The sequence below is a fragment of the Panicum virgatum genome, chromosome 9N, assembly GCF_016808335.1.
Source record: "Panicum virgatum strain AP13 chromosome 9N, P.virgatum_v5, whole genome shotgun sequence".
Taxonomy (NCBI): domain Eukaryota; kingdom Viridiplantae; phylum Streptophyta; class Magnoliopsida; order Poales; family Poaceae; genus Panicum; species Panicum virgatum.
Window position 1 is genome coordinate 439,867 of NC_053153.1, and position 12,411 is coordinate 452,277.

The window sequence follows — 12,411 nt, forward strand, 5'->3', positions numbered from 1 at the left end:
TTACTTTAATTTTATTTGTCCCCCAGCCGTCCAGAAATATACATATTCCTCTACAACTTGTACCAGAAGTAGGACGACAAAGCAAGAAAGCAAGCAAGCAAGTAATTTGTAGAACTATATTGAAGGCAAGCCGGAACAAATGCAATAACATTATATTACAGCACAGCAATAATAGTACCGTAAGTGTATTATGTATTTACAGAGATGGAGAAAGATAATATATAAATTAAGAAGCAAGAAAATGAAGTGAGGGTTGACTGTCTATCTACATGCTGCATGTAGCTAGTGTCCTGAGCTGTTGAAGCTAGCTAGATTAGTAGTAATGATTAGCAAATTAAGAACAATCCAATATAATTAATGTTGTTGTTGTTGTTTGTTGTGAATGAATAGCAAATTAAGCACAGCAATAGGCTTGCAGCTTGCTAGCGTGAGAAGTATGATGAGATGTTATTATTGGTGTCGGATGATGACTTGATGATCTGGTCCATCTCCCAGGTGAGCTTGGGCGAGGCTGCGTCGTGCACGGGCACGTAGTCCTCGAGCTTGGCGAGCAGGTCGTGGGGCGTGCGGGCGGCGACGACGATGTGGCGCGCGGCGGGGGTGACGAAGCCTTCCTCGACGGCCTTGTCGACGAAGGAGAGCAGCGAGTCGTAGTAGCCGTCGACGTTGAGCAGGCCCACCGGCTTGTTGTGGATGCCCAGCTGAGCCCAGGTGATCACCTCAAGGAGCTCCTCCAGAGTGCCGTAGCCACCTAATAACCATATATATATATAGTCATCAGCTACTGCAAATTGTAGGTCTCGTTTTCGTTTTGGTACCAAAATGAACTGGTCCAAATTTGGAACGGAGGTAGCAGCAGTAAGAGCCCGTTTAGTTGCAAAAATAAAAAAAATTGGATGTCAAATCGAGACTTTGATCAGATGTCGGGAGGGTTTTTCGGACATTAATTAAAAAACTAATTTCATAACTCACTTGGAAACCGCGAGACGAATCTTTTGAGGCTTTTGACCGCATCATTAGCACATGCGGGTTACTATAGCACTTATGGCTAATCATGCACTAATTATGCTCGAAAGATTCGTCTCGTCGTGTACATCCTAACTGTATAATTAGTTTTATTATTTAATTATATTTAGTGCTTCATACATGTATTCAAAGTGGAGTTGAAAATTTTTGGGTGAAAATTTTTTGCAACTAAACGGGCTTTAAAAAGAGAGAGGAGTAATAGCCTAATAGGGGACCGATAGGATGGGATGGGAGTCCCTGTCATGGATGACTGGTCACCAGCATTGCATCTGCTGCTGCAGCAGGCAGGACCATTCATTATTTCATTACATCCACCACCACCACCAGCAGCAGGAGGATGATGCCAGGATCCAATCCAATCCAATCCAACGCAAGCAGGCAGCGTAGAGTGTACCCGGGAGCGCGATGAAGGCGTCGGAATTGCGCGCCATCTCGGCCTTCCGCTGGTGCATCCCGGACACGTCCTTGAGCTCCCCCGGCGTGTCGCCGATGAGCTCCCGCGGCAGCACGGCCTTGGGCACGATCCCCAGCACGTGGCCGCCGCCGTTGTGGACGGTGCGGGAGACGAGACCCATCAGCCCGACGCTGCCGCCGCCGTACACCAGGTCGATGCCGCGCTCCACCTGCACACAGCATGCACAAGCCAGCAGCGAATGATTGATTGATGATGGATTGATTGGTCCTGTCCCGAAGCAAAAGCAAGCTATCCATCCATTGGCCCTTTCTCGATCCCCCTCTTTCCTTGCCTTTTCTTTCTCCCCTTGGCAGCAGCAGCAGCTAGCAATAGCAGCGGAACAAACAAACCAAACCAACCAACTCAGAAATTGAGGGGCGGCGTACGCACCAGGTGGTGGCCGAGCTGGACGGCGGCGAGCTGGTAGGCCGCCTTCTTCCCGGGGCTGCTACCGCAGAAGACGCACACCCGCCGGAACCGACAAGACGATGACGACTTGTTCTTGTTCGCCGCCGGCACCACCTGCGGCTGCTCCATCTACGTAGCTCCTTTCCTCCCGGATAGGACGGAGGAGGATGAACGAAGCAAGGAAGAATTGAATTGGAGGATATATAGATAGGATGGATGGAAGCTGGCAGGCAGGCAAGGAAAGCAAGGCTCCTTGTGCTCCTCTCATACCGCAGACACGTGCGGCTCTATCGTACTACTGGATTACTGGTCCGCTGGACTGGTTGAGCTGCTGCTGATTTCTTGTCGTCCTCTACTATTTGTGACTCTCATCAAACGTCAGTCATTCAGACGTTGAGAGAAAGAAAGAAAGACGCGAGGCATTTTATTTAGGCATGTGTAGCTAGTATATAGAATAATCCATGCATCCATCCATCTCAATGCTGACACGCGGATGGATGGATGGATGGATGGATTGGATGGCGGAGTCAAGAGTGAGATTCAGATTCAGAGTCGGGCCAAAACTGGTAACGCGCTTTCCATTCGTCTTTCCCTCTAATTAATTGTTATGGAAGGAACAAGTATGGCTATGACACAGGACTAATGTAGGTAACACCATGACAAATCACCATGAGAGAGAGAGACGTGCTAGCTAGTGCTACGTGCGATCATCCCGTACGCTCGCTCGCTACTCCTCTAATATGTATAATCCTCTCAATCTCAATCACCTCACCTGTTTACGAGCCATACACTTAGTATATGCAACGCACTCAACACACTAATTACTACATACGCTGACCAGATCAATCAATCAATCACTCACTAAACTCAACTCAACCATATATGTAGGACGTCACGGATGACACATGTAGGTGTGTGTGTGTTTAATTTTATTTGCTTGGAGGAGGAGGAGCAGCAGCAGCAGCTCTAATAAGCTAGCTAATTAATGCCGCCGTCGTCATCCTCTCCCACTTGAGAGTAGTTATTATAAGTTAAATTTTGACGAAAACGTACTGCATGCAGTCTGGGTAGGGTGTTAATTTGTCGCTGATACAGCCTACGAGATATATGATTGTGCTGTCACAATTACGCCTTGTTTAGTTCCCTTTAAACTTTTACAAGATTTCACATCACATCAAATCTTTGAAGGCATACATAAAGTATTAAATATAGCTAAACAAAATAACTAATTACACAGTTCGTCTATAATTTGCGAGAAGAATCTTTTGAGCCTAATTAACCCATGACCGGACAATAATTACAAAATACAAACAAAGTGCTACAGTACTTTTGTTGACACTAGATTTTAACATGTGTCAAGGTTGAGTGTTGCGAAGGAGAAAAGATTCTACTTGGGCAGAAGCGGTGGATTTGACAGGGTGATCGTACATCGCCGATGGAAATCCTGTTGATCGAAGGAAGTCAGAGTTAACCGGATATTTTAGCTTCGGTTTGGCAAGGAAAATTCTATTTAGGAGTAGATTTTATTTTTTAAGTTAGAATCATATTTGCCGTGATCGGTTATGACTTTGTTAGCGTGGAGTATAAATATGAGCCACCGGTCATTGTAGAAGATTGATACACATCCAACCAACAAAACTTTACTCTACTTGCAATTTACTTTTCCGTCGGCGACTTCGTCATCTTTTTCTTTTTCGCGAGTTCTTTCAAGCTGATCAAGGACGTCTCACATTCGAGCGACTTGATTTGCTGGTAAGTTTTCGTTTACCGAGTAAATCTGAGCTTTAGCTTCCGAGCGCATTGCTGTGGCTTCGTTCAGATCTATTCAAAAGTTATCGAATTTATCTAAGCTTTGATCTCGGGCGTTTTGCTGTTTTCTCGTTTAGATCTATTCACAATTTACCCGGCTTAGTAATCTATTTAATCGGCTGTAAGCTCTCTGGTTCTCATGATAAACCTTGTAAAGATGATTAGATCGGTTACAAGCTTTGCTTTGTTCAGATCCATACATTCGTGGGTTTGCGCATTGTTATCTGGCACGTGTCGATTTTAGATCTAGCCGTCTAGTTGCATAACGGTATTGACAGCTTCTTGCCGATTCCCTATAAATCACTTTTAATATACGCTTTTTATCCCCGATCTGCTGTCGTTTTCTGTATCGGTAGAGCCTTGCTGATACGACGCGTGAGAGTAATTCGGAAATCCAGCCGATACACTCTCGTATTTAACTGTTTGCTGTTTCCTTGTCAATTTACATGTCAAATTGATTGGCACGCCTTGGTTTGAATCAAGTGCAGTTCGAGCTTGGCGTACGGGGCTCTCGGGCTTTGGTGTGTGATCATTTCGCGTCAACACATCTTTTGGCACGTCCGGTGGGACCAAAAGAATCAACATGTCCAAGGACAAGGTTACAGAAGAAAATTAAATTCCGGTCGACAATGACAAATTGAAGGATGAACAGAAGGCAGAACTCAAGACAGCTACTGACGCTTATGAGAAGCGGTGTCTTCTATCTTTCAGTACAAACAGGAGTGGAGATGTAATCAAGAAGTTCGATTTTCCTACTCTCCCACCCTATGATGAGGCACAGAAAGAGGATAGGATGGCGCATATGGTGAATCAAGTGGTCGGACATGCTTTTATAAACCACTTTTCGACCATGGCCAATTCTGTTCACAACGCTGTGTTGAGGACACTACAAGAGAGAGGGATTGTAAGGTTTTGTGGGACCGGCCCATCAGCAGGCTAGTCAGATTATCTTCGCCCCTACCGGATCGGCTAATGCAGTGCCTCCAATTAACCCTCAGACTCAGGCAGAGGGAAGTATTGGAGTTTTACAGCCGATTGGTACGACAGTGCCGCCTCAGTTCGCCCCTGTGTTTGCAAGCTCTACACCAATGGCCACACATGCACAGGGAGGCTTCATGACAGGATTCCCTAATGGGTGGGACCCTGCTAATACGCTTTTTATACCTGATCTGCTGTCATTTTTTGTATCGGTAGAGTCTTGCCGATACGACGCGTGAGAGTTATTCGAAAATCCAGCCAATACGCTCTCGTATTTGACTGTTTGCTATTTTCTTGTCAATGTACGAGTCAAATTGACTGTCACGTCTTGGTTTGAATCAAATGCAGTCTGAACTTGACGTACGGGGCTCTCGAACTTTGATGTGTGATCATTTCGCGTCAACAACTTTACAGCTTCCTTTTTACGCATCTGAACAAGGGCTACGTACTACTGCAGTTTGGGATATATGATTCTATTCTGTGTATGTACTGTGTTTCTAAAAGTTTTTTTTGACGTTTTTTACATATTTCTTTTTGCAGAGTAGAAATGATTGATTGTGGCTACGCCAAACCACCGTAAGCGTCTTTATAACTATTTATTAATAGGTATTCATGGTGACTGCCACCTAGCTAGTAGATTGTTAATGGAGTAGATAGATAGATTTGTGGATGCTAAATTCTTTTGTCTTTTTTTTTTGAACAACATACCTGTATTATGGTTAAGGAAACGTACACATACCAGTACAAGTACGTATAAGGATACAGAGTACAGCTGTCCCCCCTAACTTTACAAAAAGGACCTCGAGAGAAAAGAAAATTGCAACTAAGTCCCTGGTCCCTTTCCCTTCCCAACTCCGACGCCGGAAGGAAACGCCGCCACCGCGATCTGAAGGAGCTCCATCGCCTGAAAGCTTTAGTGAGCCGCAGTTGCCGTCCAACACGAAGGCTGGAACGATATCGTCGTTGAAGAAACCTCGGCCGGGGACGCGCCCCAAGCTCCACTGTAACATCCCAGTTTTCATCACGATTAAGGGAGAGTGTTGAAATTTATAATGCAAACTTCTAGAAGGTTCTATAAAAATAAGGATAAACCATGACATAATTTTGTTCACCATGACAAGGTTCTAGAATGTTCCACAAGAATCATAAGAAGACAAGAAGCTTGGATATTTTCTTATCATGGTAAAATTTAGAATTTTCTAGAATTAGATATTTGTAGGGAACTTCCTAGAGTGTGACAAGTGTCACTCATCCAAGAGGGTATGGGTGCCTATATAAGGAGGGTGCCACCCCTTGCCATGCCATACTACTCCACTCCATCCCACACACATCCAAGGGCATGGTAGAAGTGAGCATAGGTAGAGTGTGCTAGGTGTGTGTTCCTTTGTTGCTTCAATAAGGTAAGCGTCTTTATAAGTGCTAGTCTCCCGGTTAAATTTAAGTACTTAGTGTATAAGTTGTGATCCATCGAAGGTTGGCTCTGCCACCCGGGATCACAAAAGGGTCTGGGCTTCATCGAAGGTTGGCTCTGCCACCCGGAAGCCAGCTTCATCTGTTGGTAGGCTCTGCCTCCCGAAAGCAAAAGGCGGCTCTGCCGTCAAAAGGACCCGGTACACTAAGTAACTAGAAGCTGACCGACTGTGAAGTGAGTTGATGTAGATCCTCAACTTAGTAGGGCCACCTCAATTTCCAACAATCACTAAAATAAAACTTATGTTACAATTAAACTAGTAACGTGAAATAATACTAACGTTATACGATGTATTACATAATTACTAGGCAAACTATTTTATACTCTTGCCTTGCGTTAGTACATTCCTTCCCTCCAGTAACCAGCATACGCATGCTTGCACCCACGACAAAAATCATCTCCTCTCCATAAAAGCCTCTCGAGTCACCGTACCATGCCATAATTCCCAGACAATCACGACAGCGCCCACCTCCTTTGCCATAACTTTATCATTCCCTGGAAGCCACAGAGTACCCACACCATTGACCTTGAAATGACCCGTCATGGCAGCACCCACCTCGCCATAAATCGGGGTCGCCACGCACAGTGCCGGCCGAGATTTTTCCCGCCGAACCGCCTCACCCGCTCGCTCTCGCTCGCGCACGCGCGACACGCCGGCCCCACGACGGGACTGCTCAGTGCCGCCGGCATCACGCCGTGCCGCCCACTCCCGCGTCCCCACCTCGCCCACTGTTCGCGTTGACGACGAGCTGCCGCAGCCCACGCCGTCGCCCGTCCTTGCGCGACGCCGCTGCTGCTCTCCTCGCCTATAAAAGGAGCAAGGCCGTGACGAGCCCCGTCACCAGCCAAGCACACCGAGCCGCTTCGCTCCGCCAGCTGAACCACTCCTCCCGAGCCCAGCTCACTCACGAGACAAAGCTCCAACAGTTGACCCTCTTCCTCGAGCTGTTCCGCGCCAAGGTGAGATGGCAGGCAGCTCCCCCGACCATTAACTCCACTAATAAAGGCCCAAAACACCCCTAGGCCGTGAGCACTTAATCCAAATCATTCTACCAATCAATATTGTAAACTCAATATCTCCTTCATATCAACTCCTTTTCACGAAACTCTTTTTCCTAAACTCTCCCCAAATCATATATTATCTATTCCTCCTATTTTCATCTCCATTTGAGCTTATTGCTTGCTTGTGTTTGTTTTCCGGTTGTGCCGTTCTCGCCCGTAGATCACGGAGTGACCGAGGAGGAGCCTGCCAAGGAGCCAGAAGACCCGTACCGCGAGCAGGAAGCCGCCGCTGCCGACGCGTACGCAAGCGAAGGCAAGTTTCATCGACCCCTACGTGAGCGGTTGCATCCATGTGAGGACGTTTAGCTGTAGCCTAGGTCTAGGATCGATTACATATACCCGTACTTGAGTGATTGAGTGTGCTCATGCATGCATCTGAGTAGTCATGCATATCCAGAACTGAGAATAGGATACGAAGGGATCCGGCTGAGACCAGGGCAGCTGGGTATGCTGGAGCCGGCGCTACCGTGGTGGTAGACTGGCAGGTGAGTGCTACCGTGGTGGTAGGCTCGAGTTGATATGTTGAGGGATGGTTGCTGCCCTGGTGAACCATAAGGACCGAGTTGTTTTGACATCTCACCTAGCTTACTTTAGTACGACCACAGGTTCCGGTATGGGCCGGACTTAGCCTAATCCCACTGGTTAGCCTGACGGTCGCAGGGATGGTTTACGGGTATAGACCATTGGGGTCAGGGCCCGAGGGTTGTGCGGCCGGGCTGGGGCGTGACCACGCCTGGGTGTCGGCTATGTCGGTTGTCCGTTCGGGCAGCCGAGCGTGTGGGTACAGTGTACGACCTCTGCAGAGTGTATAATCCATTCGAATGGTCCGTGCCCACGGTATGGGCAGGCTACGGTGTGGTCCTAACAGCTAGTGAGCTACCTATTGTGGGTTGTGTTGGGAAGGTGTTGCATACCATTAGTTGCATTGCTAATGCATTGTGCTCAATGTGCGTCGTGCATGTCATTTCCCCTCCCGTAGGGCGAGGTGGAGCTTGCTGAGTACTTTTGTACTCACCCCTGTTGATTTTTCTCCAGAGGATCCTGACTTTGTGCCAGAAGACTACGAGTAGATCGTGTCCGCACCCAAGCTGATCGAGTGGAGCCGTGATGGATGAAGAGCTAGTCCTGCATGTCGCTATGCTAGTTGTTATCCTATGGTTGTTCTGTGTAGCTTTGTGTTGTCACTTTACTCCTCATGTACGTGTTAAATAAAGCTCTGTATGACTCTGGACTACACTTGATGTAACATGTATTATGCCGGAGATCTTATTCGGTAATTAATACATGGTTTAGCCTTGATCTTCGGGTCGGGGCGCTTCAGGTGGTATCAGAGCCATGTTTGGCTGTAGGACGCGAACCGGTAGTAAACGATGACCGTTGGAGCCCTAGGATGGTCAATCCTTGAAAATATGTTACTCCTTAAACTTTATCGTTGTTATGCTAACATTACCCTTGAAAATCAGATGGCTGATGATTGGACCACCACCTACTGCATCAACGAAGATGGATTCCCCAGAGTGCTTTATGCTGCCACCGTGCGACTTGGTATTCCGGAACGACCGGAGTACGTGGGTCGCGAGTTCGTGGAGCATGGCACCGAAAGCTGTGAGGTCACTATCCATATTGGTGCCAGTGATAAGTACTTAGAGATGCAACCCTGGAGCATCACCGCCACTGGAGCCCGTATGCCTGACACCATTCAACTTGCAGCTCGCAAGGCGCTGCGGTACCTGTGCCAGATGTTTGAATGGCACTTGGGTTCCACCCCCATGAAGTACTTTCCACCGCTGGATCGTAGCCGTCCTGCTTGGGCGGCGAGGATCCGCAACCTGGAGAGCCCCGCAGGGACAGAGAAGAACCCCACAGTTGTCGCTATGTCTGGCTATTTGCTTAGCCTCGATGATTTGTGGGACCAACTGCATCAGCGTGTGAGAGATTTAATCCAGCGTGCTGAGGGAGCGGAGTCCCGTTGGCGTAGGGCTAAACTGGCCGTAGCCCAGGCAGAAGCCCGAGCAGCCGAAGCTGAAAGCCGCATTGCCGTGGCCGAAGAGAACCTTAGGGAGCAGGCAGATCGCCACAGTTAGCTCCTTAGGGGTGTCTACCTAGTGGACCGTGCCAAGCGCAAGGAACGCCATCCCAGGACCGCCGCGGAGCCGCCAATCCTAGAGGGAATTCCGCTATGTTCCTCGTCCCAACCGCGCAGGAGGATTTGTGAATCAGTGCCGCCCACGCCTCCTGCATCTCCCCGAGATCCCGGAAACAGTGACCCCGAAGACCGTGTTGTAGGGTTCAGTAGTCGAGTCGTCCCGGCCGACCCTTAAAAGTCGAGCCGCGTTATTGTAATCCGTCGTGTCATGTATCCCTGCTTGTTTGAATGAATGCTTGTGTGGTGCTTGAATGATTCGTTTGTGTTGTGTGCTATTATACAAATCTACCCCAGCAATATACTTGGGGAGTCACCTAATCTTGCCCTCCTTGACCGTAGATGTCTCGTCGTTCGAGCCGAGTCCAGGGACTCCATGCCCAGGAAGATGGTGACGAGGTCAACCCGAGAAACCAAGCCCCTCTGAATGTAGCCCCAGAAGCACCAGAAAATGGACACCTACCGCCGCCACCTCCCCGTGCCCCAGCACCCATTGATCTAGCAGCCATACTGCAGCAGCAGAACCAACTCCTCCAAGTTCTTGTGACCACTCTCACAGCACAAGCTCAAGGCAATCCTGGCAACAATAGACCTGCAATGCATCATAATGGCAATGGCAGTAGAATTGCAGATTTCAACCGCCTGCAGCCACCTAAGTTTGGAGGATCTGATAACCCTATTGAGGCAGATGATTGGCTACGAGAAATTGAAATGAAGCTTGAAGTGGTCCATGCAGATGATAGAGACAAGGTTTTGCTCGCAGTACAGCAGTTAAAGGGACTAGCCCTTGCTTGGTGGCAGAGTTACCGGGAAATAAATGAAAACGCCAACGAGATGGTATGGGCTGACTTTGTCAAGATCTTCAGAGAACATCACATTCCCAGCAGTGTTATGAAGCTCAAGAGGGATGAGTTCAGAAAGCTTCGTCAAGGTGGTATGACTGTGACAGAGTATCTTCATATGTTCACAGAGCTGTCTCGTTATGCACCAGAAGATATCAATGATGACGAGAAGAAGCAAGAAGCTTTTCTTGATGGGCTTAACCCTGAAATCAGGACCTTGGTTGAAGTCACCACCCACAGTGATTTTAATGCTATGATCAACAGGGCTATCACCACTGAGAGAAATAGGAAGGCAGAACTCAGTGAGCGCAAACGTCGGTTTGAAAGCAAGAAGCCCCAGCAGTTGGAGAAGTTCCAGAGGACACAGTATCCGGCTCACTCAGGCCCAAGGAGCCAGGGTGCCTTTTCATTCAAAGCGCACCCCGGTTCTTTCCAGAAGCCCACTCAATCAGCTCCTGTTATGAAGACCCAGAATACCTTACGCACCCAACCGTCGGGTGGAAGTCAAGTGACCAATGTGAAGACCTGTTTCCACTGCCGCGAAGCCGGACACTACAAGGCCAACTGTCCGTATCTCAATCAGCCCGCTCCTTCTATTTTCTCCAACTCTGTTCAAGGACCAAAGCAGCCGACTGGAGCCAACCGTGCAACACCAGCTAAGAGCCAGCAATAGTCCTTCGGCAAGACAAAAGTGAATCATGTGAATGCTGAAGAAGCAGAGGATGCACCAGGAGTGATTCTCGGTGAGTTTCTGGTCCAATCAGCTCTAGCCTCAGTGCTTTTTGATTCTGGAGCATCGCATTCCTTTATATCCTCCCACTTTGTGGAAAAGCATGATATACCTACTATAGCCCTTAAGAGGCCACTAATGACCCGTTCCCCTGGAGGTCATATAACTTGCCACTTAGGTGTCTTAGATATCCCTATAAACCTAAGTGGGGTAGCATTCCTTGCCGACCTAGTAGTCCTTACTTCCAAAGGGATAGATGTCATACTCGGTATGGACTGGCTCACCAAGCACCGCGGAAACATAGCCTGTGCAGAGAGAGCAGTGACAGTCACCAACCGCCAAGGGTTAACAGTCACATGCCAAATCCAGCCTGGCCTATTAGACTCCATGGTGAACCACATCCAAGCAGAATCCCCGGAAGATGTGCCAGTAGTTCGGGAGTTCGCAGATGTGTTCCCAGATGAATTACCCGGTATGCCTCCAGAAAGAGATGTAGAGTTCACTATTGACTTAGTTCCTGGAACCAAGCCTATAGCAAAGAATGCTTATCGGTTAGCAGCCCCAGATCTTGTCGAGTTGAAGAAGCAGCTTGAGGAACTTCAACAAAAGGGATTTATTAGACCTGCTACTTCTCCTTGGGGAGCTCCAGTGCTCTTTGTGAAGAAGAAAGATGGAAGCATGAGACTTTGTGTGGACTACCGTGATCTGAATGCAGTCACCATCAAGAACAAGTATCCTCTGCCTCGGATTGATGACCTGTTTGATCAGCTGAAGGGAGCTAAGTTCTTCTCCAAGATAGATCTGAGGTCAGGTTATCATCAGCTCAGAGTGCGACAAGAGGACATATCTAAGACAGCCTTCAGGACCCGTTATGGCCAGTATGAGTTCACAGTGATGCCTTTTGGTCTGACCAATGCCCCTGCCTTTTTCATGACCCTCATGAATAAGGTGTTTATGGAGGAGTTAGATCGGTTTGTCGTGGTATTCATAGACGACATACTGATCTACTCTAAGAGTGCTGAGGAGCGTGGACAACATCTCAGAATTGTGCTGGGAAAGCTTAGAAAACACCAGTTGTATGCCAAGTTTAGTAAGTGTGAATTCTGGTTGCAAAGAGTCAGTTTTCTGGGTCATGTCTTAACAGCTGAAGGTGTTGAAGTGGACCCAGAAAAGGTCAAGGCAGTATTAGAATGGAAGCAACCAACCTCAGCCTCGGAGATCAGGAGTTTCTTGGGATTAGCCGGCTATTACCGGAGATTCATCGAAGGTTTCTCTAAGATAGCCCGGCCTATGACCGAGTTACTCCGGAAGGACACGAAGTTTGTCTGGTCTGAAGCTTGCGAGAGAAGCTTTCAAGAGTTGAAGAGGCGACTAACTTCTGCCCCAGTGCTAGTCTTGCCAGATAATCAGAAGAGCTTTGTCGTTTATTGCGACGCATCCCGACAAGGATTGGGTTGTGTGCTTATGCAAGAAGGTTGTAGCTTATGC

At 48.1% G+C, this 12,411-nt stretch overlaps 1 protein-coding gene across 2 annotated transcripts; it reads right to left on the reverse strand.

Moving 5' to 3' along the window:
* Positions 1-119: 119 nt before the first annotated feature.
* LOC120687434 (cytokinin riboside 5'-monophosphate phosphoribohydrolase LOG3-like) lies at positions 120-2,286 on the reverse strand. 2 transcript variants are annotated; one of them, XM_039969435.1, is made up of 3 exons: positions 1,871-2,286; positions 1,355-1,649; positions 120-781 (listed from the first exon to the last, which is right to left on the reverse strand). In XM_039969435.1, exons 1-3 carry the CDS (start codon positions 2,015-2,017, stop codon positions 423-425), a joined length of 801 nt encoding a protein of 266 aa, XP_039825369.1. In that variant the 5' UTR covers positions 2,018-2,286; the 3' UTR covers positions 120-422. The 2 variants fall into 2 exon arrangements, with proteins under 2 accessions (XP_039825369.1, XP_039825368.1); XM_039969434.1 differs by having other exon boundaries at positions 120-751; positions 1,421-1,649; positions 1,871-2,268.
* Positions 2,287-12,411: the final 10,125 nt, after the last annotated feature.